The sequence below is a fragment of the Stenella coeruleoalba genome (genome assembly GCF_951394435.1).
Source record: "Stenella coeruleoalba genome assembly, chromosome: 2".
NCBI lineage: Eukaryota > Metazoa > Chordata > Mammalia > Artiodactyla > Delphinidae > Stenella > Stenella coeruleoalba.
The window spans coordinates 172,559,765-172,586,023 of record NC_137147.1 but is presented as its reverse complement, the minus strand read 5'-3'; the positions used below and the strand labels follow the sequence as shown (position 1 = coordinate 172,586,023).

The following is a 26,259-nucleotide window of genomic DNA, read 5'->3' as shown; positions in this document are numbered from 1 at the left end:
AAGAAACGCACAGTTCGATAATGTGGAATGGCAGCTGAGGGTGGATGGAGCGAGCAGACAAAGCTGCTGTAAAATCTCTAGGAAGGAGGATTATGCTCATAGAATCTCGTTGTCTCCTTGCCTCCCCGTCACTGGCACTACAGAGTGACCCATCCATCCTTCCATCCATCCATCCATCCATCCATCCATCCAAACACGGCATGATCCTCATTTTTCAAGTACCACCTCATATTATGACCCAAACCAAGAGACAGCTCAACTGCAGGCTGGACAGATATTCACCAATATTTAGAATCTCAAACTATTAGAATGTTCAGATAGGACTTTAGAATCCTTGGCCAAGAAAGAACTAGGTTTGTCCTCTTCTCCCTGCTCTTTCTTTGATAGAGCCAAGTCCTCAAACCTGCGGCAACATCATTAGAGTTTCTGAGGATCTTCACACTTTGCTGTCAGTGCTTTTGTTACAAGTGGCCTTATGTCTACAGAGTTAATAGGCCGCTTATAAACCATTTCTGTCTATTTTTCGTGATTCTTGACCACCTCATCCCCTAAGTGCATTTGTGATAAATGTATCAGGGTTGGGTTGGGAGTAGGGTATGGGTGCTCACTGGAGAATGGCTTACGTTCAACAGGTATCGGAGCACACATTTCTCAGCCGGACTTTAAGGGCATCAAGGGATCATTATTGCATATAATAATGGGGCAACAATAATTCCTAATCCTCAGAGATAGAAATACACAGAGGAACTGAATTATTCCAAACGATTCTAATCAGGTCAAGTCAAATCTAATCAAATCAACGAATGCTCCACACTTACTACGTGTGAGCAGCCGTGACAGGCAGCGTAAGACCGCTCCAACCAGGAGGGAGACTCACAGATGCCTAACTTTCTAGTCCCAGCCCCAGCTCACTGTGTGAACGTATTTATCACAAGAGCATTCATATCCTAACGTTATCCAACTCATTCATTTTAAAATTTATGGGAAATTGCTGGATGACAAAGATAGATCAGCTAGTTGGGAGTATGTCATCGTGGTGTAAGGCATGGAACAGTGCAAACCAGGACAATCATTCGTTACCGTCCTTTTTAGAATAAAACAGAAGAAAACGGGATCTTTGTTAATGAGACCATGTTAATAGAGATCAGTTATAGATAGGAGGAGTAAAAGTACTTTTCCAACCAATCCCTGGAGGTTCATCTCCCATTCTCTCTCTCCCTTTTCCTCCAAAGGAGTAGACAGAGGAGGTGGAGGGAATCCAGATACCGGAGCCCTAGCCGAATCCCGTCTTAGACCATCACAGGCGCGAGGAAAGATGGTAAAACCTGAATTCTCGCCACCACCAAAAACAGTGGTCTTTTATTATTTTCCTTCTCCTTATTTATCCTCTCTCCCACGGCTGATTTATTTATTTATTTATTTATTTTGCGGTATGTGGGCCTCTCACTGTTGTGGCCTCTCCCGTTGCGGAGCACAGGCTCCGGATGCGTAGGCTCAGCGGCCATGGCTCACGGGCCCAGCCACTCCACGGCATGTGGGATCCTCCCAGACCGGGGCACGAACCCGTGTCCCCTGCATCGGCAGGCGGACTCTCAACCACTGCGCCACCAGGGAAGCCCCAGGGCTGATTATTAAACAGCTCTTATTGGCTCTTGCCAAGTTTTATTATTTTTAAATGTATTGGCCATATGCACTTATATATCTTATTTGAGTCTGAATGGCAAGAAACATTAAAATATAGTATCAAGTTATGTTTTTAGAAACATAAAGGTGACCAGGGACTAAATTTTAACTTGACTTTAATATTATTTAAAGTCTGAATTAAAATATCAGAATATTACTATTATAATAGCAATTAAATAAATTTAAGGTGGCAAAGAACCTGAATAAATGCCACAAAAGGGAAAAACAAACAGATTCTGGGAATAAAGGAAGTCTTGCTCTTTCTTCATTTTCTCATCAAATGTTGCCATTCTATCTGATTTCTATCACCAAGACTCTATAGAACCTGCCTTCTAGACAGTCAAGGGTGACCACTTTACTGCCCAAGCCAAAGGCCACTTTTCTGTCCTTATTATCTCTGACTTCATGACCATTTAACATTATCGACCACCCCTTCCCTTCATGACTGAGGGTGAGGTTTCTGCGCGCAAGACACCTTATCTCATTTACCTTTGTATTCCTGGCACTTAAGGAAATGCCTGACACATAGTAAGTGCTTAATAGAAGTTTGCTAGATGCGTAAACAATCCTTTGCCTCCTGGAATGAATCATGGTGCTCCCAGCTCCTTGTACGTTGCACAATGAACCCCTACAGATGATTTCCCAATCCATAACTTGGCTAGAACCTCTCATCCACCAGAGCTCGGCCCTAATTTCCTACCCCTGTTGAATACGTGCATCTCAAACTCTCAGACTCAGGTGAGTCAGGGGTCATCTTTCTTCTCCATCTAAGATTCTGTACACCACAACCTTAATGGCACTGTATTTCTGTCCCCCAGGTTTATAATACTGATGTCACCCGCGCCTAATTCCTCTTCTTCGTTTCCTGGAAGCAGGCAATCAGCAAATTCTGTCAACTTTTTTGACACATTTTTTGAAATGCCTAATACTCATCCACTAGTTCTTGCTTACCCTTGCTACCAGCCTGGGCTAAACTGCTCATTTAACAACCGTGGCAGCGTCTTAATGCGCCCTGTACTTTATCTCACACATGAAAACCAGATTTTCCTTCCTTAAATACCATGACGAAATTCCACTTTCCAAAAATTTGTGATGCTTTTTTCCTTCTCCATTAAACCGAAACCTCTCCTAAATCCAAGTTACTTACAATCTCAGCCATTCCAATTTATCCCCCACTTCCCCCCAAAATGAACTACCTCCTCTGGTTAGCCTCGTTACCTAACTGGAACCCCAGCACACCACGTTAAGAGCTGTAACTTTGCTTATTCTCATCTCATAGAAAGGTTTTTCATGGCCTCACTGAAATCTTAAGCATCCTTCAATGCCTGTCTCCACCTCCGCCTCTTCCGTGAAGATTTCACAGATGGCCCAGTCATCTCCGTCTCACGTGAACATCAATGGTACTCACAGGCTGTGCAATTTATTTGAAACGTGTTATGGGCTGAATTGTGTCCCCTCAAAATTCATACACTGAAGTCCTAACCCCCAGTTCCTCAGAATATGAAGGTGTTTGGAGAAAGGGTCTTCAAAGTGAGGTCACTATGGCCTCACTCATTCAGTATGCTCGGTGTTCTCATAAGAAGAGGAGATTAGGACACAGACACACACAGAAGGAAGACCATGCGGAGACAGAGGGAGAAGATGGCATCTATAAGCCAAGGAGAGACCTCAGAAGAAACCAAACTTGACAACACGTTGACCTTGGACTTCCAGCTTACACAACTGTGAGGAAATAACATTTCTGTTGTTTAATCCCCCAAGTCTGTGGAACTTTGTTATGGCAGCCCTAGCAAAATAATGCAACACTTAATCTCATACTTCTTACTATTTTTACCTATGACTTAAAAAAAATAGTGGGACCATATGTTTTTGGATGGTGGGCATTATACCTTAGAATCTGATGCCCTCATGCTTCTTCACTGGATAGGTACAGGTGGTAGGTGTTTGGAGATGCTAAAAAGCCTAACTGAATCCATTTTAGCTTAGAGACACAGTGCTAAGTGAAGAGCAGACACTCAATATAATTTTCTTAACTGGATCACTATTGTCACCAGATACAAAAATAAATCCTGATTCTTCAAAGATAAATGTAAATGAAGGAACCCACAAACATCCTGAAAGGAAATCTGGATGACTTCATGAACAATCTAGGGGTACAAATGTCTTCACTAGAACTCAGGAGTCATACAAAGGTGGCAAATGACTACAAAATACAGACCAACAGAAAAATGAGCAAAAGATGTAAGTAGCAAGTTCAAGATGAGCAAATCCAAAAAGCCAACAAGCATGAAAGGCAAATGAGCTTGTCAGCAGACAAGACAATATGAATTAAAATAACAGTGTAATATCATTTTACTCCAGGCATATTAGCTAAGATTAAAAAGAAGGATAACACTACTGGACAGGATGTCAGAAAAAGTGAATTCAAACCAATTGTTGAAGGAAACATCTTCTTAGGGCCTTTTAGGAAAGCAATCTATCAAAACCCAAAATGCCTTTCAACTCAACGACTCCACCCCTGGAGGCTTATCCCATAAAAATATCATCAGTATACAAGGACATTTTCAGAGAAGTTTTCTGCAACATTTTTCATAGTGGCAAAAAATCGAAACAAAGTGAATACCTGACAATAGGGGAAAGGTTACATAAATTATTGTGATCTTCATATGGAATACCATATGGCTATTAAAAAGAATGATTTTTAGCTATACCTGTTGATGTGCAGGGATTCCTGCTCAGGTAGTAAGGGAGAAAAGCAAGATGCATAATAAAATAATGACAAAAAATCTCTATATCTGTATGTGTCTGTGAGGGCATTTATGCACAGCTACAAAAGATATAAAAGAACACATGTTTTATAAGAGCTTCCTCGATGGGGAGAGCAATGTGGGTTGGAGAGGGAGAATGGCGGTGGGCGGGAGGGGGGAAGAAACAGGAAAAAAAGAGAAAATGCAAAAAATATTGCATTCAAAAGAATCCTGGAATGTATGGTACGGTCACATTTATGTAAAATTATAAATATGCATGAGGGCATGTGCATACTACAGAGATAAAAAAATCCCCAAACGTGTTGAATTTTCAGAATTTCCAATTAATTCTTATATCTTGCAGAACTGACTTTTTTCTTCACCAGGATAATGCTAAATATTCTTAAAGGGTGTCTTCCCTTAAGACATGGCCACGTAACGTGGGCAGCCAGTATGTGAAAATTATTGAGGAATGTATTCAACAGGGTTTGACTGTTCAGATTAAATTTCCCCAGGCTATTTTGTATTTTTGAAGAGCAAACTGCCTGTGAGCTTTTCAGCATACAAATATTTCAGAAAGGCGTTAAGTTTATTTTGCCCTCTAAATTTTTGTTCCTTTGGGGGAGCACAAACACTGCCTGCCAACGTCATTCTAACCCCTTAATTACAAAAGTGACATAAACATTTATAATCACAAATTACCAGCAGCGCATCAACGCTGGCAATAGCAAAATTAGGTTTGTGACTATTTTGTATGATGTGCATGATACGTATTAACTGGTAAAGGTTGCTGCTATATTAAATAGCCAGAAGGTAAAGTATTTATTTATATTGTAGTTCTGGTAATAATTTCATTAAGCATTTGAGTTGATCAGGAATGCAATGAAAGGAAAAACATCTCAACGTTTTGCATTCAGAAGAAGACAGATTTAAAACTCATGGCCAACATTTGCTCTAGAAAATTGAATTTCAGTATTATTCTCATTTTAATCATAATTATACTATTTTACTTAAGTAAACATGCAGAGTATAATTTGCAAAACTATCACATGTATAAATAGGATATTAGCAGCACAGAAATGCACTTATGTTATTGTAATATCTTCCTTAAGAAATCAATTGTTTAGTTTTTGTAAATTCCCATTTACAAATGGACAGTCATGAACTTTAAGCAATATAGGGACCCAGAGGAAATCTTAGAAGGGAGGAATATTCACTGCTATTTGTTAAAGGCAAGGTTCACCGTAGTCAGGGTCGCAACCTGTCTGCCTTTCACCTCATCTGCCCTTCAGCCAGGCGAGGCGCTCTTGAACAGAAATGGACGCAGGTTCTGAGCTTGTGTGGACAGTTCAGTCCCTCTGCACTCCTCTCTGCCTTGCACTGCCTCATGCTCTGAGTTCCCAGAGATATTTTCACTTCTCATGGTTGCCCTGAATTGGACCACTTGTTTTACTCCACTCTGTGTTCCCTTGAGTTTTCCTGAGGTGAAGAGCTGTAAGTCTGCTCTGAGTGTCCTGAACACTTCAGGGATGCCTTAGTGTTCAGTGGTCTGGCTCACAGGCTCCCTCTGACCTTCTCAGCAAGCAGGGAGCTGTCAGTCGCCAGACCCATTCGGAACTGCTCAAGTGATTCCTTTAGTTCTTCTTTTCCTATCAACTGAACACCGATGCCCTAGAGCCAACTCCCACCTGTCCTTATCCTACAGCTCATGGGCTTCAAGCTTTCTGCCACTCTGGTTTGAGTACTTTGCACAAGAACCTTGAAAACTGAGCATTTAGTTTTTCAATAAATTACACTCTTAGGTTTGGGGAAGATGCTGCCCCCAGCCTGCCCCTCCTGTCTCACAGAAGAAACAGGAGAATAATGCAGCTCTATTTGTGTGGTGAGACCCACAGACGTCCCCTCTGGACCACCGTCTGTCTCTTGGACATGCTCACTGTGTTTCTGCCATTTTCTTCCATCACCCCCGTAGGGCACAGGTAATGGATTAGAGTCCTCAGAGGCTAGTTAGTCTCGTCTGGTCCATGCAGTTTGGTTGCTCCCTCACCCCCAGCCATCTAGCATACATAAACGGGGGCGCCCTATGAGAAGCATAGGGAATGCACACAGTGACGCTGACAGTGTCTTGAGAGTGCCACCTACTGGGTGTCATGTTGAGCTGTGAGCATGTATCCTGTGTACGACCGTCCATGGAACTATGGAGACAAACAACAAAACTACACGCTCACCTGACTGGAGAATAAGGAAAACTCAGGGGTGGCATTTAAGAGCCCCCCAATTACCTCTTGGTTGTTTTTCAAGACCATATTGATATCTGAAAAATATATGGGTATATAGCTCGAGGTGAAAACCTACGTTAATTTTTTTTCCAAAGAGCCAAATTTGGGAAAATTATTTATTCACTGCTCAGTTACTTTCTCAAATTGCCCTGTAAAAACCACAGAATAGAAGAATACTACCTGATTTTAAACAAGCAACATTCAGTTTGTTTCTGGCCTCCCCCCCACCTCCCTGCCCCACTCATACTTTGTAACAGATAGGTGGTTCTTATCAAGGTAAGGTGAAATACACCAATATTTTTTAAAAGCTACTATTCCTTATAAGGACATGTCTGGTCACAGGCATGGCCACAGGAGGTGGCAAGACAGCTTTCAGTGGCACAAGACAGCCTGGCAGCAAAGATAACTTATCTGGAGATGGCATTCTAGTCTTCTCCCACCTGGTGCGGAAGCCCTGTATAGGCTGCAGGAACATTATTCAGATTCTTCATTTTGTACAGAATGGACTCTGAAGGTCCAAGGTAGGGAGGGATGGAGAGTGTCCACTCTACTGGAGACCAAGCACTTGGCCCTCCCTCCACCAGCCTCTCGGCTTCTCTAGAGCCCTGTATAGATGCTCTTGTCAGTGAACCCCCTGACACGCGGGAAGATTAAGCTGATGCATTTACAGGATTCCCATTCCAATTCTGCAGTCTTGTATCCCTAGTTAGATTAGCTAGCAGTTTGCTAAGGTTCTTCTATGAAAGATGAATTTGAAGGGCTGTTTATATTCCATATATGAATGTGCCATTACTTATTAATCATTTTCTTATTGTCTAATTTTATTTTTGGCCATGTACGTAATTTTTCTCTTGCAGCTCTGATTAGTTCCTTAGGCTATGTTCTCATAAGTGGGCTTACTGGGTGAGTGACAGAAACGATTTCAATGCTTTTTTACATATTTTGCCAAATTACTTTTTGAAATGTTGCGTCTTTAGTCTCACCATTAGCGTTTGAGGATAATTAAACTAGCACATTCTTGTCACCGTTAAATATTTTTTCATCCCTGCCATTGTGATGAGTAAAAAATAGTAACTTAATTTATACTTTTAATTTCCACGGCAATCATATATATGCTTGTTTTCCATGTGCATTTGTTCTTCTATAAATAAATCAATGTGTCCATTTTTCCATGGATGGTGTCTGTGTTTTTCCTAATGATTTATAAGAGCTCTTTCTATGTTACATATGTTAACCACTTTTCCACTTGTTCTATATATTTTATCCAGTTTGTCTGTAGCTCTTTAACTTTAAATGAGGCTTTCTAATGTCTAGGTTTTAACGTTTACACAGTGCAAATCGACCACAGTGTTTCTTTGTAATGCTTTTTATTACTTCTTATGCTTTGTCATTTCCTAAGCAGAGACTGTGAAACAGTCAATTCATATCATCTGGTTTCTTCCTCACATTTAAATCATTAATATATCTGGTAAATATTGGGGTATTCAGTATAAGGTAAGGCTGTCTTATTTATTCTCCCCAAATCAGAAAAATTTAAGCATTATATGTCCATTTCTTATTGGTTTGCTGTATATCTTTTGGGGACAGGTTTTTATAAATACTACAGTCAAATTTAGGGCTATCTGCTCTGTTCCATTAATCTGTGGTTGATTTTCATAACAGAGGCATATGGTTTTAATGGTAGCTTTATATTATTTGTTCTACCATCTAAAAGGCAAGACCTCATTTATAATTATTCTTTTTTCCTGAAATTTACAAATGATATCTAGGGACATTAAGTTCTGAAGAAAATCTCATAGAAATGGAACACAACTTTTTTAACCTAGAAATCAACTTTAGAATATGTTTACATTCTCTTATCTTTCAATCCAGAAACACAGTGGGTCATTCCACTGTCCACTCTGCTTTTTTTTTTTTAATCTTTCTGTGGTTTTCTTGCTAACTTTATTTCAAGGTATTCTATTTGTTTTTGCTCTTATTTCCAATATGTTCTTTTCCCATTATAAATTATTATAGGAAAGCTACGTATCTTTGCTGAATTCTTTTACAAGTACCAATCATTATTTTGGTTCATTCTCTGCATTTTTATTGTCAAAATTCATGTTGTCTGCTAATACTCCTATAATCCTATCTTCTTCTTTTCAATAATCATGCTTTTCAGAAACTTCTGTTGCTGTCCTATTGCTTCAGCTAGAAATTCCCAAATAAATAACGTAACAAAGTGTTGTTACTAGCATCCTTACCTTCATCCCGCTTTTTAAAGGAACTGCTTTCAGTGTTTTACCATTATTATGATGTTGACAATTGATTTAAGAAATATACTCTTTATATTGCTAAAGCATCTCCTATTTCTAATTAAGTAAGAGTTTTGCTTTTCATTAGGACTCAGTGTTAGATTTTATTGAAAACTGTTTTAGCATTTATCAAGATGGCTTTTTTCTTTTGAACTTTGGATATTATGTTACATTGATATGTTATTTGGATAGTCTTTTAATGTAATATGCATTCAATTAGCTAGTACTATACTTCGGAGTTTTACCTCTAAATCCCTGAGATTGATCCATAGCTTTCTTCTTCTTTTTCTCTCCTTTCTCCCTCCTCTCCCTTCCTTCTTCCTAAGAGGTTATTTGTCAGACTTTGCTTCTAGGGTAGATGATCTTCATAAAATAGGTGACTTTCTGTATTTTTCTTTTTCTCCCAAGCAGATCACACACTATGGAAATTACTTGTTCCATGAATTTTGAATGCACTTGTCTAAAACACTGTGAGTTCCTGAACACTTTTTTAAAGAGAATTCTTTGACAGACACATCATCGTACTGACTATGTCTTCTCAGAAATTTACACTTTAGCCTCGTATTTGTCTCTGTGAAATTGCATTCATAGCATGCCAAGATTTTAATATTATCAATTATAGTTATTATAATACTGTTCTTATTTCTATTTTTTTGTGGCTTCTTTTTTAGGTAATTAGTCTATTTTGTTTTATTTTCAAAAAATACTATTTTAGCTTCATTTAGATATCTGGTATATTTCTGTCTTATCAAAATTATTTCTCTTTTTGTGTTTTTCCTGGGGCTGAAAAATACTTGTTCTCCTTTTTTTTTAAAAAAAGAAATCTTACTTTACATCCTTTTTTAATTATTTTCTCTCAGTTAATCATGAAAACATTTAATGATCTGAATTTTCCCATGAATATAGATCTGGTTGCATTACATTCATAGTTTTTATATATAGCTATTCTCATTTTTATTATTTTGAAATAACTTATAACTCTAATTATAATTGCCTCACCTCAGATTTCATACTGATTCTTAATTTTAAGACTTATTTTTACACTTCTATCTCAATTGCATCATGGGCAGAAAATGTAATCTGGTTCAGTTCTGATATTTGGGAGTTTATGGACTAGCCCAGTATGTCTGTAAGAAAATTTTAAAAATACACTAGATATTTAAGAAGGTATTTTCTCTATGTGATATGAAATTATAAACTCCATGTGAATTTACCTTGTTGACTGTATTATTTTGTCAAATATGCTATGTAATTTCCCTTTGAACTGATCTCATAGCTAAGTAATATCATGTCAAAATATGTAAAGAAAAAACTGTTTCCTTTGCTGAGGACATGGTTAGTCTTTTCTTCGTGCATTTTTTAATCAGAAATTTAATGGGAAGTTGGGGGGAAATATACTGTTCATTGCCCTGCTGCTTCCATGGCAGCTCTGTGTTCTCTGTAGTTTAGAATAGATAAAAATTGTGGAATGAGAAGAAATAATTTGAGTGCAAAAAATTTAACTATTTCCATTTAATGCTTCTAGGTCAACTGTTCTGTTGGAATTAAGTCAGTTAACTCATCAAAATCAATAATTTACACTTGATAATTCAGAGTGTAAACCCATGTATGGCAAACTGCTTTTATGGTTAGTATTTAATATAACTGAAATGCTAAAAATAAATGATACTCACTGAATTGTAAGGGTATAAATAAAATCATTTGTTTTTGGATACTGAAGGTTGTCGTTTTTTGAAAGATTTGGGGGGAATTAGTATTATTTCTTATGAAGAGAGAATAGTAGCAAATAAATGTAAGAAGATAAGTGATCATCAGAGGTATGTTGGGAGGAAAAGCAATATAACTTCTGATCTCTCTTTACTTTCTACTCTTAATGAAAAACAAACTCCTATAAAGTATGTGACCCAACATTATTTGAGCTACCTGGTCTTCACATGGCTATAAATATGTTTACAGGTACACGTGCAGACATATTCTTGGGTAGTTTGCAAAATGCATTTCTAGGACCAGCATTACAATGGTAAATTGACAGGCATACCTTACAACAAATACCAAATCTGCACCATAATAACTGAAAATATTAGGACTACTGCATGAATCTAGATGCCATAAGAATTTAGAAATAAATAGATTGCTCTTTTCTTCTGACATTTACTCTGAAAGCATTTTCATTATATCTACTGTATGTATGCATGGCAAGGGACTGCTTTGATTTAGAGTTGAATTTACTGATGGTATTATGTAAATGAAGCATGGGAATTATCATAATGTCCTTATTTGTTAACCTTGCAACCCATTAAAAAAATTACAGCCTGTTGGACAGTCACAGCTTCTTTGTAAAAAGAGGGAAAGAAAATATGCTTTTGTGTTACTAGGGTATATTTATCCTACAATCAATCTTTTTCTTCTCTTCACAGAGGTCAACACAATTGCCAGGTGCACCATAGTTAAGAAGAAATGCCCCCTCCCCCCCAAAGGAGCAACTCTGCACATTATTCAAAGTGAAATAATGCAATGTCATCGTATACTTCTGAATACAACAGCATAGGCTCTGTGATCAAATGGCCGCACTCTAGTTATACAAATCCTGTACTAAATTCCTCTCAGTGAAAATGCAGGTGCAGTTAACTCCTGTCAGTTTCAATTGATAATGATTATTATCAGAACAAAGATATAAAACAAGCAGTTCGTGTACTTACCTAATTTTATTTTTAAACTTCTTAATTAGTTCCTCAGTTTTCACTTGGACATTATTTTACTTTCGACACTTTCGCACATTAAAAAATATGTCTCACAGAGAGAGAACCTTATAAAATAAGGTTACAGCTTGTTAAAATAAAGTTGAAAATTTAATTATTCTCATTTATTATCCATATTTTCTAGGGCTTGCTTTTTTTGTTTGTTTAATCTTTTATTATAGAAAATTTCAAACATGCACAAGAGCAGAAAAGAACAGACAGAATATAGCAGAATGAACCTCCCTGTACACATCACTCAGTGCCAACAGGTATCCAGCCCAGGCCGATTCTGTGCTCCTTTTCTCTTAATCTGTCTTTAAATCAAGCTGAACCACCAGATAACCATACATTCAAGATATATTACTGGCCCCTTCACTGTTTTCACCACACGACCATTAGGCATGATTAGAACTTAGAATACCCTGATGAATTTTCAAAGTGACCTCTAGAAAAAATTTGCTTTTGTACTTTTTTTTTTTATAATAGATCTTCATTGGAGCATAACTGCTCCATAGTACTGTGTTATTTCTGTTGTACACCAACGTGAACCAGCCATATGCACACATATGTCCCCATGTCCCCTCCCTCTTGAGCCTCCCTCCCACCCTCCCTATCTCAGCCCTCTAGGTCTAGGGCTTTCTTCAGAATAGGTAAGAAGCTTTCCCAGGTCACCTTACGTAATCCAGCTAAGGCTGATTGAGTTGTTACAATGCAGTCGGGCGTAGTAATGATTTGAAGATGCCTGTAGATTTTTGAGAAGCATGAGATAATGAAAGTTTCAGGTGACTATTAGGCCTACTTTAGTGACATAATTATTTGTAAACTAGCTTGATTTGGTCTTCCAAGTGAAATTCTTCATGGGGAGGTATGGTTTGCCATGAAGGTCAGTGCTGCAGCGGTGGCCTGTTGAACCCCCGCTGGCAGGTTCCACAGCGTATCGGCTAAATGCGCCTCTGCGGGGGCTGGCAGCTGACTGCACTGCGAGGTTCCAAATTGCGGGGTTAGCAATTCTGATGATCTAGGGAGACAGGACCTCTATACATTAGGCCTTCTACAATATAAGGCCTTCCCTGACTAGAAGTTTAAAAGCATACAACATACAAAAACAAAGAAACATTTAAAGAATGTAATGCGACATTTTTTTGTTTTAATAAAAACAAAACTTCTAAATCTTTGCTCCACTGGCCACTGTACTTTGCTCCACATATAATTCTTGGAGGAAATTAAACAGCTTTCCAGCCAATTAATAAGCCATTATTAAATGTCTATGGTATGATGAATAAGTGTGCTAGGGTAACAGAAAAATGAACATGTAGTACATGGCATGGTCCTGCTTGCAAGGGTTGAAAATCTGACTGAGGAAGACCAAACCAATCTACATGAAATAACTTGAGGATAAGTAAACATGGACCGTGGTACTGATAATCTACTCCCTCCTATAAGTGTGCATCTGAATACCTGTGTGGGGTCTGTGATGTCTGAAGGTATGTAAGTATAACTGGGAAAATCACTAGAATTGGAGGAAAAGGGAACAGGTGGTGGAAATTCTTGGTTTAAATGTGGTCAGAAGATTGGCAAACCCAGGCTGGTTTACAGAGAAATTTAGGATGGAGTTTGATTTTCCTGAGGTAAATAAGCACATCCAAAGGTACAACAATGAATCTAGATCCCTTGCAGGGATTAAATATTGACCAAGCAATACCTGGCCCAATTTGTGACCTCAGTTTGAATTCTTTGAACTATATTTACTGTGAACTGTTATAAACTATTCAAGAAATTTTTTAGAAAGCTGCCTAGATCATTAAAATATCTGAACATAGACTACACCTAATGACAAAACCCGGCAGATATCGGAGGGTGAATCTCCCAGAAGTAGCACAGTGATTGTCAGCATCCCCCTTTCCCTTCGTGTCTATTCACAAACGTGAGGGGAAGTTGTAAGTAACTGTTAACATATAGGAGATTCAAGGGATATTTTATAGTTCTCTCCCCACTTGCTCTGTCAGCATCATCCTGCACCATCCTGCATGACATCTTTAAAACCCTCTTCTGTGGCTTCTGAAGTACTGGGCTCCCTGTGTCCTTCCCACCTCTCTGGTTGGTCCTCTTTGCTGGGTCCTCTCTAGCTGACCCGTACACGTCTAGACTCACGCTCTGGTTCTCTTCTCTTCTCACCATAGGTGGATTTCCTGGATGATCTCATCTACTCAACGGCTTCAGTCACCATGCACGCATCCACCCGCCTGGTAGGGCATCTACCGACTAACCTTTGCTTAAGACTGTTGACTGTCTCAGCCACCACTTCATCTGGGTTAAGTGGTCACGACGTACAACAGTTCAGATGTACAAAAATGTCACTTGATGTTCCTAAAACTCGACTTAATTCCTCCCTCTTAGTGCTCATTTCGATTTTCTAGCATGACGTTACTGTTAACGAATCCTAGTTAAACTCAGTTGCTTTCCATTTTCTTAGTGTCTTCTGAGAAAACTTAGTCATTCTGGGTTTCTGTTTTCTCCCCGGGCCACTGCATCTCCCAGTGCCCTCCCTTCCTACTTGGTTCTGGGTTGTCAGGTCTGCCCAGACCCCTCTGTGTCTTCAGGCCACTTCAGGCCCTCTCTCAGGCACTTCCTCTGCTACTCTCAGGGACAGGGGAAAATTCAGATGTTGGCCAGGCTGGCCTTCATTGAAGAATGAAGTGAACTATTTTGACTTTCTAGTAAAGTTCTGCTGCTTTTAGGCCTTTTCAAAGTCCCTGACAAAGCAATCTTGAGAAAGAAGAAGAGTGGAGGCATCACACTTCCTGATTTTAAGCTAAATAAAAAGCTAAAGTAATCAAAACAGTACGGTACTGGCATTAAAACAGGCACATAAATCAATGGCACAGAATAGAGAGCCCAGAAATGAACCCAAGTATATATGGGTCAACTAATTTTGACAAGGGCATCAAGAATACATAATGGGGAAAGAATAAACAGCACTGGGAAAACTGGATATCCACATGCAAAAGAATGAAATTGGAGTCATCTTACACCATACAAGAAAATCAGCTCTAAATGGATTAAAGGCTTAAACGTAAGACCTGAAACCATAAAAATCCTAGAAGAAAACATAGGGGAAAACCTTCTTGACGTTGGCCTTGCTAGTAATATTTTGGATATGACACCAAAAGCTCAGGCAATAAAAGCAAAAATCAACAAGTGGGACTACATCAAACTAAAAAGCTTCTGCACAGCAAAGGAAACCATCAACAAGATATAATAGGCAACCTACAGAATAGGAGAAAATATTTGCAAACCACATACTGTATATATTTCAGACAATATCCAAATAACCAAAATAAGGAACTCATGCAACTGAACAGCCAAACACACACACACACACACACACACACACATACACACCAAGCGACCAGATTAAAAAATTGGCAAACAACCTGAATTGACATTTTTCCAAAGAAGACATGCAAATGGCCAACAGTATATGAAAGACTGCTTTCATACAAATCAAAATCTCAATGAGATACCACCTCACAGGTATCAGTATGTCTATTATCAAAGAGACAAGAGAAACAAATGCTGGCGAGAGGATGTGGAGAAAAGAGAACCCTTGTACACCTTTGGTGAGATGGTGCATTGGTTCAGTCATTATGGAGAAGAATATGGAGATTCCTGAAAAAACTAAAAATAGAGCTACCATATGATCCAGCAATCCCTATTCTGGGTATATATCCCCCCAAAATGAAATCAGTACCTTCCATGATAGGTTTATGTTCACTGTAACATTATTCACAATAGCCAAGATATGGAAAACAACCTAAGTGTCCAGCAACAGATGAGTGAAGAAAGGAGATGTGATACACACACACACACACACACACACAGAGGAATATTATTCAGCCTTAAAGAAGATCCTGCCATTTGGGACAACATGGATTAACCTGGAGGACATTATGCTGAGTGAAATAAGCCAGGTGCAGAAAGAAGAAAAGCCTCATGGTCTCACTCATGCGTGGAATCTACAGAAGTCAAACACTAAAAGCAGACAGCAGAATGGTGGTTACCAGGGGTGGGGAGGCAGGGGAAGCAGGGAGATGTTAGTCAAAGGGGACAGAGTTGCAGGTGTGCAGGATGAATAAGTCTAGAGATCCAACGTACGGCACGGTGACTACAGGTAATAATATGGTACCGAATCCTGGGAATGTGCTAGGAGAGTGGATTTCAGGTGCTCTCATCACACACACGCCAAAAAAGGCAACTATGTGAGAAGAAGATGTGTTAATTAGCTTGACTGCAGTCATATTTCGCCAGGTATGTGGGCCTCCAATCATCACGCTGTGCACCTGAAAGCGTTTTCAGTAAACACACATACACAACACACGACACACACAAAACTCCCTGGATGGTCAAAAGTGCAGGTCGTGGCAAAACACTGGTGGCCTCCACTCCCCTCAGGAAGCGTCCGCGGCCCCCCTCCACCCCCTGCCTCCTGCTGAGCCCTGGGCTGAGCTGCTTACCCGGAGCTCCCTCCAGCACCTCACTGCCCTGCCTTCACCAGGGCCTTTGCGCACACAGCCACGAGGGAGGCTGAAGCCCCCGAGCCCCTCTCTGCTCTGCTGGTCAGCAGGCCTCTGGGCAGGTGGCATCGGTGGCATTCAAACTAATGGGCCTCCGGACTCTGACTTGCCAGGCTGCTTCTTCACGTCAAGAGGTCTGGGCCAGGGCCTGGGAGCAGCAGGGCTGGGAAGGGTGGACACTTCGTGGCAGTGTTTTTTGTTGTTGCTGTTTTTAAAGCTTCACACAAGTCTTGAAAACAATGTGGCAGGATAACTGATTGAAACATTAAGCTATTTTGCCTTCCTCCCGTATCAGACAAATAGCCGGGCTCATCTTAGTCCTTCCCTGCCTAAGGGACTTCCAGGGAAGTTGCCTGAGGTTAGCGGTGGTCCTGGCTTTGGTAAGAGCCAAACTCACTGCAGAGGTGGGGCCTGGTGCCCTGGAGGCGGGCGAGGGCCTCCGAGAAATAAGGACCAAAGGAAAATAAATGCAGATTCTCCCAGACAGGGCCCAGCAGGGCCATGGGTGGCCGCCCCTGGGGAGGTGATAAGGCTGCAGGGAGGAGGGCTACTGGGAGCGTGTGCCAACCTGGTAAGACTCCTGACACACCCGCTTCCCAGCGTCTCCTGCGCGAATGCGAGCAGCAGAGCCTCGCGACTTGTAGAGATCGGGAGGCCAGCTAGGAGATGAGGGTCACAGCAGTACCTGTGGGCAACTAACTAGTGACTACAGGCTTTACCTGATCCTTTGGTGGCTATATAAGGCCCCGGGGCCCTTGCACAGCCCTGGGGAAGGGGAGGTCTGATAATTCCTGAGTCTGAATTTGCTACCAGTTTAGTGAATGTGGGCAGACAGTGACTTAGGCTGATAAGAAGAAAATGTAATAGTGCATCTGGGTTTGTGCATCTGAATGGAGATTTGCACCTTCTACTTAACATACAGATTTTGACAGAAGGAACAGATATATTTCACTTGTTTGCTCCCGCTTATCCAAACTGCACCCTGCTCCCCAACCTCCCCCAACTCCATCCCTTTCTACTCCCTTTTGGCGTCATATGCCAAGTTCTAGTTAAAGTGTATATAAAGGGAAAAAAGAAAAGAAAAAGAGAAGAAGAGGAGCGCTTTCCTGGTGGCGCAGTGGTTGAGAGTCCGCCTGCCGATGCAGGGGACACGGGTTCGTGCCCCGGTCCGGGAAGATCCCACATGCCGCGGAGCGGCTGGGCCCATGAGCCATGGCCGCTGAGCCTGCGCGTCCGGAGCCTGTGCTCCGCAACGGGAGAGGCCACAACAGTGAGAGGCCCGCATACCGCAAAAAAAAAAAAGAAAAGAAAAGAAGAGGAGAATGAAATCAAAAAAGGTAGGGGGTATGTGGAATATTCTGGAAAAGTGTGTTATCTACTTATAAAAAATGAAATAAAATGAAGGCGCTTGCCAAGACAGTTAAAACATTGTCACCTCAAATCTGCTATAGAATAAAGGTGGACAACTAATAAACAAAGTATCTGGCTTTGCCTGTCCCTTCGGGAAGTTCCAACTCTACCCATCTTTACCTGAGATGCACTGCTGAGAAGAAACTCGTCTAGTAATTGGCTTATAAGGATAGACACCCAGATAAAGAGGCTTCAGTTGCTGTGACAAAATCATTTCATTCAGTTTTTTCTGCAGAATGAAATATTCTTCAGATAGCTTTGTTATCTAAAAAGAAGGTCACATATCAGATTAGATCAAGGAAGAGAATTCAGTGAGCTCCAAGGTACACTGGGGTCTGGTCAATTCCTGAACCGCTCCCCCTGGGGCTCTCATGTACTTCTTCTCCAGGACTCACCCTGACTCCGTACCAAGGTCGGATAAAGTCCTCACTTGACAAAACCTCCCCCTTTGCGCTACTTGCCCATCTCACATCTTCCATTCAAAACTGTCCAACATATGACCCTCCAGAAGCACTCTCTCCTGATAACTCCTTCCCAGGGTCCCTAAGATCTGGCTTCCATCCTTTGCATTCTGCTGCCGTGGCTCTTCTGCTTTTATCCTGAGGAGCCCCCCTGCTGACTGGGACTGTGTTGACCTCCCTCCTTTCCTGTCCAGGCTTCTTCGCCTGACTTCAGCGCTACCCTCTCTCTCCTGGTTCCTCTTTCCATCCTGGCCCCTCTGCCTCTACCTTGTCTGTTAACACGGCTGCCCTGCTAGGTTGAAGGTGGGGCTCCTGCTCTTCTGCCTCGAGCTCTGCTCCCGGGGAGTAGCGAATCCACTCCCGCGGTGGTTTTGTCAGCTGTAGGTGGATGCCAGGCGATTCTGCATCTCCTGAATGTGGCAGTTGCTTGGCAGGTCAGGGTCCTAATCTCTGCTTTGGTCTTTAGAGTGAGCAGATTTATCACAAGGAAGGGAAGGACCGCCTGTATATCAAACTCAATATTTCCATATGCTTAAAAAAAAAGTAGAACAGGAAGGGACTAAATAAAACAATGGCAGATCTATGACCAGCTAGGGGTTGGAGATGTTTGGGCCACACTCGTAACAGTCAGGGGGTGTCCAAGGGCAGTTACTGTGTTTCTTGCGGGCTTAGCCACCGTCAGACAAAAGGCAGAGTTTAGAGACTCAGCAGTAATAGGTGATCCTTCTTTGAACCCTTTATGACATTTCTTCTATGATTTCATACACTATTGACTACCCTGATAGTACATATTCATTTATAATATGCATTTTAGAGGCCACCTAGTGAAAATCCTTCACTTTACACAGGAGAAAATAAGGGTCCTGACACATAAAGTGATTTTCTCAAGGTCAAACACCTAGAAAGAGAGAAAGAGCCAGAGTGGGGCAGGGACAGGGGCCTGTGATCTCTCCATAGCACTAATTTATCAGAGTTCCATGTACACCCGGGAGAAGCCCTAAAGCCGACTGCCCCTTCTAGAAACAGCTGAAACACGCCTACCAATAGCACGAGATATTCTCCAAGAGGGAATTTTCCTTTGTGGCTTTTCTTGATGGTTCCTCATGGCCATGACGGAACATATAGATTGTCATCTTCATTGCATATATGCTCAGTAATGCTACCATCTGATTCTGATACCTAATTATGTCTTCTCAAAATTTGGGGTACAGAAAGCATAGACTTTAGAGGATTTTGAAAACTTTTTTTTTCAGCTATAATGGAAGATCTCAGATACATGGAAATTTGCATTGTCAAATGCCAGCATTTTAGTAGGCTGTATAAACCAATGACTAGTCTCCTTACTACACAAGATTTCCATCGCATTTTATACTATTTTTATCATAGAAATTTGTTTACAAAATTTATGGCTATTCGAATAGCACTGTCCCTGAGATGTTTTATTGAAAAGGTTTGCAATCTCATAAAAACAGATGAAACAATATATCAGTTATCAATTGTCTGTTTAACTCGGTTATCGTGGAGTTCCCAGAGATCTGTACTACGAAACAAATCTGTTCGTTTACATACCTGTTTTGAAAAAATTGCCAAATCACACGCTTCTTTTTCTGAAATTGCTTTTGAGTCTCTAACGCTCTTCATCCTGATGTTACAGTATTCCTCAAATTTTGCGGGATGGGAATACAAAGTGTGAGTGTTTCTTGCTACTTCTGTCGGTGTTGCAACCGCTTTTTGATTTTTAAAAGAAGACATCCTGTCCTTCCTTAACTGCTGCCCCCTCTTGTAGCCCCGGTATTTGCTCTGAATGAACACCGCTGCTTTGTCTTCTTTTTCCTGGGCTTGCATTGCCGGTTCGATTTGCCTCTCTTGGACCATCCCATGCCTCACAGGGTTCCTCTGATGACTGCATACTGGGGCATTCTGGGTGACCACGGACGTCTTCTTTTCTTTTTCCTTGCTATTTGCATCTTGGCAAACCGACCTGTGGCTAAGACTAGGTTCTAAAGTTTTTTTAAAAGAAGGTTGCTTAGAAGCTGAGGTCTCCTGCGCTAACCAAAGTCCTGGGTAGCTTGGCCTTTCTGATATGGCCTTCCTTTCTAGATATGCTGCTTTTGAGTCTTCGAAATTCCTTTCCTCTGTGTAGCACTGATAATAATTCTGGACCACAGTGTCCTCCTTTTCCATTTTCCTTATCTTACTATTTTCTTCCAAGTCTTTCATATACTTCTTATTGGTGTTTACTTCTGCCCAAGGGTCCCCCACCAGATACAACTCTTGCTTAGCCTCTTCCTCATACACATTGTTCATTTTTTTCGGGGTCTGATATCCTCTGTTGTTACTTTCCATAGCATTCGTGGATTCCCCCTCAGCTTTGAAAGTAGAAGTCTTCACTACAGATGTATTCCCCTTGTTATTTGGAGCTGGAATGACTGTTTCATTAGTAGAGACTGCATTCTCTGTCTGTTTCTTCACAAAGGATTCCCTGTGTAAAATATATTGCATCGGAATATATGACACTAAACTAGAGTTTATTACCTTGTTTGGCAACAGCACATGTTACATTATGTTGGGAGCAAAGCAAAAGGGACAAAAAAGCTCAAAATAAAGACTTATCAAGTCACAATAATTGAGTATTTCCCCCGAAATGTCCTCTCTAGTGACAACTGTGACGGCTACTCAAATAATGAGAAAACTAGCTTCAAATTAGGGTGAGAAATATCCTAGCATAATTTCACTTACTGAGGTATCAAAATCCTAGGAATTTAATCACTTCAAGATATCTCCTTTTCCAAGAAATTATCTTTTTTGCTTCGTTCAGGATTGTATTTCTTCCAAAAGTAGCAGAGGGTACAGAGTAGTGGGAAAAGATGATTATAGTACATTTATTACATTAAGAAGACAAGGAAAAAAAACACATTTTCCTCTTTCATAATTTTCTGTGATAGCCATCATTTGTTAGTATTTGTCACAATTCTGAAAGATTTGAGAAGAGCTAAAATAATAAAAAGCTAGAAGGTGATGTAGGAACAAACATAATGTTGGGTGTTCAGTTAGTGAGGGCATACATTTAAAAATACGCTCATCGAGTCCCTAGATTATTAAAACATGTTGTAACTCAGCAGAAACCTTTGAATCTCTTGGTAGCCTTTTGTTTCTTTAAGAAGTCATTTTGCTTTTTAGAGACAAGAAAAACGTTGGTTACTGAGTTTTACATTTTATTAAAGTGTCATGTTCTCTTGTAAACTAGCAATTTTATATACAATGGTGAAAAACCACTGGCTGTTAAATTTGTTTCAGCTTCAAGACATTAAGATTAAATAGGAAATTAAAAAAAAAAGATATGTCCTTTTCCAAACAAAGTACCTACAATAAGGAGATGGGGAAACTATATCTACATTTGAGACCAGTAAGTAGGGTATGTTCACTAGGTTGCATGCTGTACTTTGATAAGCTCTAAGTCTACGGATCACAGAAAATGTCTTACAAAATTCAAGGAAAAGCAGTGTCCCTGCTATGGTTCATGATCTTGTTCATGATACGTTGGCCAAAATTTCACAGTTGTTCCTTTATTAATACCCTTTTGAAAGGACAGTTGGAATGATTTCCCCTTAACTTGAAGATAAGATCTTCTTTGAGGAGGGAAGTGTGGTCATCTGAGTGAAATGACAACAAACTCTCCAATAGGGTAAAGAACACGAAAGTGGCCACGGGGTGTCGCTGACATTTGAGGCATCACTGTCAGGAACCTGGTTAGGTATGAGACAGACTGTGGACTTTTATTTTTTAAATTTTTATTGGAATATAATTGCTTTACGATGTTGTGTTAGTTTCTACTGTACAGCAAAGTGAATCAGATACATATATATATATATATATATATATATATATATATATATATATATATATATATATATATATATATATATCTCCCCCCTGGTTTTTTGGATTTCCTTCCCATTTAGGTCACCACAGAGCACTGAGTAGAGTTCCCTGTGCTCTGTGCTATACAGCAGGTTCTCATTAGTTATCTATTTCATACATAGTAGGGTATATATATCAATCCCATTCTCCCAATTCATCCTACCCCTCCTTCCCCCCTTGGTATCCATAAGTTTGTTCTCTACATCTGTGTCTCTATTTCTGCTTTGCAAATAAGTTCATCTGCACCATTTTTCTAGGTTCCACATATAAGCAATATTATATGATACTTGTTTTTTTCTTTCTTACTTCACTCTGTCTGACAGTCTCTAGGTCTATCCATGTCTCTGCAAATGGCACTATTTCATTCCTTTATATGGCTAAGAAATATTACATTGTATATGTGTACCACATCTTGTTCACTGTGGACTTTATTTTGTGACTTTCCAGATGTGAAAAATCTATACTGTCAAGATGGTATAAGAATGAACATTATTTTACCTTTTATTTTCAAAGTTTTTCTTGTAGTCAAATTCCTGATCTTGAGTCTGAATGGTTTTTACTGCTGTGTTTTTCGTGTTATCAATTTCTTTCCTTTGTTTCCTGGCTAGATGTCCTCTTGCAGCTGAAACATATAAGGCCCAGAGCAGTGTTAATTATAATAAATAAAAAGCATTACTTCAATGGGTAGAAACAAATGGCTTTTCACCATCAGTGCCAAAGAGGAAAATGAAATTAAAGATTCCAAATAGAACAGGTTCGAAAAAATATGGGACTCATTAAGAAGACTCTTCCGGACGACAAGCTTTAGCAAGAAAATAATTGAAGTAACTTTCGTTTTAAGGGGAGTATTAAGATGAAACTAAAATGATAGAGATGAGCTAAGTTGATGAAAAAGACAACGTGTACTCACCATTTGCTTAATATCTGCTAATGCTTATGTTTCCTTTATTTCTGCCATGTTCAGCTATTCATGGGAGAAAACCCCTATTATCTAAGGATATGGTTTGAACCTTTTGGCCAATTATTCTTGGAGCCAGATATATTTCAGAATTCAGACTTAAACTTTTTAAAAAAAATTTTTAGAAAAGTAATTTGGAACAAATAACATATATTCTGTAAAATTCCCCATGGTAAATCAGCATTCCATAGTCAAACACATGAATGTTTCTCCAGAAAAACATACAGTTCTTACCAAGTGGGATGAATAAAGGACTGTGAATATTAGGTCATGTTTCACTTCCAAATGAATTATGAAAAACCTCTTTTTTCAGTGTTTTATGAAGTTTGGAATTGTGGATAAAGAATTAAATCCCAAATTGCAGGGTTTGCATTTTTGATGTCCCAGTGAGAAGTGAAGGGCTTAAAATTCCAAAAGATGATGATGAGCTCTTACGGACTGACGGATTGGAACTGGATCTTGAACTGAATCTTTTGAATGTCAGTCAGCTACTCTGCCCACCACATCAGTGTTCTTCAGAATGTAGCTTGCAAATAAATAGTGGATCATAAGATCGATTTAGTGGGCCAAATCTAACAACTAGAAATTAAATGGAATAAACCAGAATAGAAAAGTATCAGAATGCAGTGCTTGTAGTATGTGTGTATATCGGGTTACAGAGTAAATACATTGTTTGTTATGGGTATCTAGTCAAAAGTTTTTGAAAGATATTGTATTAAGCCATGCTGTGTTCTAAATTTAGCTTTTTATAGAAAAATGGAAAGTGAAATCCAAAGTCTATTAATACATTTAATAAAAACTTGTGAAATATGATTATAAATATTATTTCCCTACAGTTAACAGAAAGAAATGGATGCCCTTTAGCAGAGTGAGATTTCATTAAGTTGTCAAAAATTATGGCAAGTGTAACCTTTGGAATAAAGTAGGGAAAATGTTACTGCCCAATGGGTTATAATAATATGATTCTTGAGATCTACAATTAATTCAGTCACTTGCTGTAGCTTGCACAATACATCAATTGTGTTTCATTGTGACAGAAAATTTGAAAATTATTTTCTTTAAAACAAAACATTTATTCAGATATTAAAAGTGTCAGTCACTACAACAATCATTCAGATTTAGCATAGAGAAAGTATCAAGGTAACAGAGTTTGGAATTAAACACGAAAGCGACATAAGAATTGGAGGTAAGTAAGATTTGATTTCATGCACACATCTAAACACAGCATTATGTTCTGTTACACGGTGAGATGGTCTGAGTGATTACCTGACTGTATTATGATAGCGCTCTCTTTCCTTTTCTTCTGTATTTTTTGGTATCTTCTTGAGCCCAAGAATCCTCTGACACAGGCTTGAATCAAAATAAGCTTGTCGATGGCTTCCTTTCGCATTAAATTTAACTGTTCCACATGATAATACTTAAGGAACACCTTAAAAGAATTAAAATAAAACACAAATAAAACTACGGCATGCAGGTGTGGAACAGTCATGTGCTGTGCTCTGAAGACTAGATTATATTCTAAACATTTTTCGATTTTGGAAATCACTATCTTTTGCTTCTTTGGCTTGGATGTTGCTATCACATTATAGATTTTTATGATTGAAGAAAACCCCTCTTTGAGAAGGAATATAGTTTAACAATCATACTGTTTATTTGCAACAGGTACCTCGGTTTTGTTGGATAGGCCAATATGAGTGGAGGATACCAAGCTCTTTTATTAAAGTTTTAGCATCAGATACTCTGGACAAAGCTAATTTTTTATGCTTTTTGAAAGAAGAGATAATTAAACTTCCCAAACTTAAAAATCTTACAAATCTATTTGTAAGAGAGAGGACAATTATAGTTAGAGGAGTTCATTCACCAAATGTTTACTGAGACCTATTCTATGTACTTATCTGCTGGAACACAAAGGTGAACAAACCAGGGGCACTGCCCTGAAGGGGCTCACAGTGTTGTCAGTGGAGAGAGTAAGGCAGAGAGAGGGTCCCATGCAGAATGAACAACTTTCTCACCGGACCCAGCAGCCACTGTGAAGATAGGAGGGCTGGTTTTTGATGATTCTAAAATCAAAATGAATCGGAGCAACAGGGGAGCCTGAAGGCTCGGAGCTGTTCTCAACTAAGAGTTTTCAACCACTCCCAGGAAATAGGAAGGTATGTTTTTTTTCTTTTAATGGCTAAATTTACTAATGAAAGTCACCTCAAAGAGAGTTTATTGAATCCACTAAGAAGTCACTTGAATTCAAATTTGAGAGCTGAGTCATGAGACCTGGTAACCCTGACTGTAGAATTCTCTCAGCACTTAGAAGCCTGGCACCAAGGGCCAACAGTTTAGCATTACAGGTTTTGATTGAATTTAGTTTTAATTTCTACAGGACTCTAGATGCTAATATATTTAGTCTGTTCTACTGCCGACAATTCATTTAAAATTCAATCTATCTAAAAAGGTCATCATTTTTTTTTGCACAGCCTTAGGAATGTTCTTATATTGAATACTTTTATCCATCTTAATGAACTGGAAAAGGTGAAGTGGAAAAATACAAATGCTGCTTAAATATCATGCAAAACTGGAACTGCAAAGGGCTTTTTTACAAGTTAAAACTCCATTTGAAGTTAGGCATGTGTTTCAGACCATAAATCATGAGATGTCAGCCTGACAAAATGCACTCTTGTGAGAATCTGAAAGAAAATGGTGTGAATAGAAAACATATCTTTGTAATGCTCGGGAATTCCCCTTACTAAATACTAAAGTAAATACGGATTACTGAATATGTGGGACACTCCGTATAAGATAAACACTTTGAAAATTTCCTTAAATTGTTACAGGCCTAACTTTTCTTTTTTTAAACTAATTTTTATTGGAGTAGAGTTGATTTACAATGTTGTGTTAGTTTCTGCTATACAGCAAAGTGAATCAGTTATAAGAAAGACAAATATCATATGACATTGTTTATATGTGGAATCTAAAAAAAATTGTACAAATGAACTTATTTACAAAACAGAAATAGAGTCACAGATGTGGAAAACAAACTTATCGTTACCGAGGGGGAAATCGGTGGCGGCGGGGTGGGGGGATAAATTGGGAGATTGGAACTGACAGATACACACTACTGTATATAAAAGAGGTAACTAACAGGCCTAACTGTTCATCTGAACATATGAACATTCTGTCCCACACTTCCCACAGCTAATATA

General features: G+C 39.4%; 1 protein-coding gene across 2 annotated transcripts in view; it reads right to left on the bottom strand.

Annotated features, from left to right (window-relative positions):
* The window catches only part of MYO3A (myosin IIIA), a 176,919-nt gene that overhangs the window by 7,952 nt on the left and 142,708 nt on the right, over positions 1-26,259 (bottom strand). Inside the window, exons 28-31 of one of the 2 annotated variants that reach the window (XM_079915200.1) lie at positions 24,332-24,494; positions 22,606-22,729; positions 19,756-20,668; positions 17,846-17,990 (exon numbers count right to left, since the gene is read on the bottom strand). In XM_079915200.1, the coding sequence (XP_079771326.1) occupies positions 17,846-17,990; positions 19,756-20,668; positions 22,606-22,729; positions 24,332-24,494 (1,345 nt within the window). Of the gene's footprint in view, positions 1-17,845; positions 17,991-19,755; positions 20,669-22,605; positions 22,730-24,331; positions 24,495-26,259 lie in introns of those variants that run through there. The other variant, XM_079915197.1, reaches the window with a different exon arrangement.